The following is a 3779-nucleotide window of genomic DNA, read 5'->3' as shown; positions in this document are numbered from 1 at the left end:
TTACTTTCTATAGGAACATTTATTACTATTGTTGTTTCCTCAATTTTTGGCGCTCATAGCAGTGTCCAAGCCCCTTTTTTAAAAGTTTATAGTTTATTCTAATTAATGGATTTGAATTGAAATGCCATTCTAGCTGAATAAAAAAGGAGAGCATTGCAATAAATTAATGCAGAAGTTTCCTGATAAAACCTGACATCTTCAAAATTATTTTTAGAAATCATGTACGCCACTCATTTTCTCTACATGTTACTGAAACATTGTGTCTCTTTAGAAATGTGTATCAATGTAGCTAGATTTATGTATCTTGGAATTTTGTAAATCCAAATTAAAATCTTCAAAGCTAAAATTAGGATTTGATAGTGTCTAAGATGGAAATTTGGTAAAAGGGGTGCATCAGATATTGTATTGATATCTTAGAGCAACTCCAAAAAGGTTTCTACCAAAAAATGATTATTGAGGGTAGTCTAAAATTTTTAGGGCTGAATTACTCCAACAGTTCTCTCGAAACAAAAACAAAAAAATAGAAAACTGGGATCAAATTAAAAAAATGCATCAATCAAATGACAGCATTCTACTAATGTTTTGTTCCTCACTTAATAATGTACACTGTGCACATAGGCTAGACAAAGCCACGAACCGCTGCCTCTGCAGGGGGGGCCCACCACGGATGTGTTGCTGCCGCAATGGGGCCACGACCGAGCTTGGTTGAGGGAGGTGCGGTCCCGCACCCGCGAGCGTCAGCAACGCACGGTGCCTGATAGCAAGAGTTGAGCACGATACGATTACAAGAAAAGGCACCAATAAGATTACAACCATTCTCATCTTACAGATTCGCAGTCATCAATCATCATATCACACATTTGAGGCGTACCCGGTTTGGCCTTAAATCCGGGTGTGACATCAATATCCCTCACTTATCACAATATAGCTCAAGCCTCATAGTGAAAATTGGCCTACTTTCATCATATTTTTGTTTGATTTTGATTTTTGTATGAATAGATGCAAATGTCTAGCATCTAATAATTATGATTTGATTTATAACATTTCGTACCATAAGGCATATTATGCTAACATAGAATGATTGTTTATCAAAGCTTTATAATATTTTACAAATTACTTAAGCACTTTAAATTGATTTCTGCATTTGCATTTTTTATATGTATTATTAATGTACCATCGGTATGATATCTAGTTTTCTATTATTTAGGATCTTTTGATTTGCTTCTGGATCTGCCACTGCTCTCCGCCTCTCCCTGTGTCCCATGGGTCCTGCATGTTACATGAATCCTATATTGAGCATGAGGCTTCTTTGAAGCACATCTAATCAAAAATTGCTAGTTTGGATTGGAAAAAAACATGGCTGGTTGTTTCGCACACAGAACAATGTTGCAGTTTGATTTACCGTTCTGTTTCTTTTTCTTGGACGCTTTCCCTTCTACATCTTTTCGTGCATAGCTTGGTAGATCAACACCATGCCCTCCATTTCAGGTGTAGTTTTGTTTCTCCACAACATTTTACCTCCTTGTTACCCCTCCAAATTTCCTAAAACAAAATAGTACAGATACTTGACAAAGTACTTTCTCAAGTTTCTGGATCATCTTTGTTACTTTGTTCATACAACAGTCAGATATGTCAGATAAGTGCAGTAGATCGTTACACTCACTTGTAACCTCATTTCCAAAGGTTTTTCGGAAATCCATGCCCCATTACTCTGCATCTCAGCAGTAAGACACTAGAATGTTTTTGTATCTATTTACATGACTCATAAATATTTGGAAAACGTGAATCCTTCTTATATATATTGATTGAGTGATGATTCCAAAAAGTGCATAAAGTATTTGATCTGAACATAGAACATGATGCATGCTCTTTCTAGTATAATAACTTAATAAGAGTTTGCAATATTTTTACTCGAGTGGAAACAGAACATAGGCTATTGCAGTATGGTCAGAATAGTTGTTGAATGGAACGAAAGGGTTCTCGCATATTCACAAACATGATTACAAGGCCCTAATAGTCTTTCATCCATTGATGCTCAGCAGCTCGCTCGCTAGCTTGGTCTGCTTCAAGGCCGTGTCCATCTTTCTAGGCATCTGACTGACCATCTACCTAACATTGTTGCTTTGTATGATCTATCTCTGTTAAAAATTATTTTAGTGAGTCTGTGCTATTTTAATAGGCCATGGTTCTTTAAAATTGCAGAGACTATCTTGCATTGAATACTATACTATCTTAAATCTTCTTTGAAGCCTGTCCAAGGCCAAAATTGCTTTTTTTGCACCCGAAAAAATTCACAGTTACTTCAACCCAAATTATAAGTCATTTGAAAATTTAGAGTTAAAGCATCTCAAATTTAATAAAATTAAAATCGTTTGCCTTTCTAAAGAAGTTACCCTTACATTTATTTCTCCATAACTTTTAGCTCTTGAACCAACTTGTTACCCCTCCAAATGTTCTAAAATGAAGGGTACATAGACTTAGTATAATTTCTCAAGTTTCCTGATCATTTCATCTTTGTTAGTGTTATTGAGACTGATATAATGTCAGCTAACAGAGTACAGTGGATCCTCGCACTCACTTTCACCTTTTTCATAGTCTCTTCTGAATTCTATTTCCAATTCCTCAGCATCCCAGACTAATATAATGTCTTATATTCTAATTACATGACTCAAAAATATATGGAATCATGAACCTTTGCTTATTTAACTGTGTTCAGTATAAACATGGGGATTGCTCTAACATCAATAATAAGAGTTTCTACTATTTTACTTATGGTACAAGAATTCTCATGTCACAGATTCGCACTCATCAATCATCAAGCAGCCAAGAAGCGCCTTTCCAGTAGCTCGCTCGCTTCCTCTCCGATCGCTTCGAAGTCGTCTTTCTGGGCCTCTGGTCAACCACCTGCCTGACGACATTGTTATTGCGTCGCCGCTTCTGGTCGTCTTCTTCTCGGTAGTAGCCTCCAGGGAACTTGCGCTTTGCATCCCCTGTCTGCTCGCTGCGGATGCGACCGACGGCGACGCCGACGGCGACGGGAGACATCTTCTTCTTGGCACACAACCATTGCTTCTTGTCTCGTTGAACCGGAAGATCAGTGTCGACCGGAACGCATACTGCCTCTTGTTCTTGATCTATCTGCGATAGTTTCTCAAAGATGGCTCTGCATCTGGAGATTTTACCATTGATGGATGTCGTCCACCCGTCGATGATGCTGCATGCGAGGCCGCGCACCCTCCCAGACTCGTGACTCCACAGATCACCGACGGCCTCGATGACGTTGGTGGTTGCCAGCAGGGTCGGGGTCGCCTCCACCACTCTCAGCGTCTCGAGAGCCTCCACCATCGCCTCGTCGAGCAGCTGGCAGAGCCACTCCGCTCGCTCGACGCTATCGTTGCCCGTGACATCACAGAGTATCTCCACGATATCGCCCCTCACTTGCCGGTGATTGTCTCGGGAGCAGTGTGTGGCGGCCTCAATGGCGGCGTCGATGGCGCCGAACGCCGGAAGGAAGCGCTTCCACCGGCGAAGCGGGCTCTTCTCCGCCATCTCCACGCCCGTACGGAACGCCGCTCGCTGCAGGAAGACGCTCTGCTCTGTCGCTGGTTACGAAGATGGAGGCTGATGAGGAGGAAAAAAGACGGGATCTGAATTCGCTTGCTGACGCGCCTTTATATTGATCGGCACCGCCACGCATGCATGAGAGTCCGACTACGCGGTGGAGAGTGGAGACGTTTTTGATCAATGGTCTGTTTTTTAGATAAAGGACCGTGGTAGTT

At 41.1% G+C, this 3779-nt stretch overlaps 1 protein-coding gene across 1 annotated transcript; it reads right to left on the bottom strand.

The window, feature by feature from the left end:
- Positions 1–2808: 2808 nt before the first annotated feature.
- Positions 2809–3549, bottom strand: LOC103651932 (uncharacterized). The gene has a single exon (XM_008677598.1). It carries the CDS (start codon positions 3547–3549, stop codon positions 2809–2811), a length of 741 nt encoding a protein of 246 aa, XP_008675820.1.
- Between the last annotated feature and the right edge of the window lie 230 nt (positions 3550–3779).

The sequence above is a fragment of the Zea mays genome, chromosome 3, assembly GCF_902167145.1.
Source record: "Zea mays cultivar B73 chromosome 3, Zm-B73-REFERENCE-NAM-5.0, whole genome shotgun sequence".
Classification (NCBI taxonomy): Eukaryota; Viridiplantae; Streptophyta; class Magnoliopsida; order Poales; family Poaceae; genus Zea; species Zea mays.
The sequence above is the reverse complement of the archived record's forward strand: the minus strand, read 5'-3'. Positions and strand labels throughout refer to the sequence as shown.

Bases quoted from the DNA above. Each gene is read 5' to 3' on its own strand.
- LOC103651932 (XM_008677598.1), bottom strand. From the start codon at position 3,549: ATGGCGGAGAAGAGCCCGCTTCGCCGGTGGAAGCGCTTCCTTCCGGCG.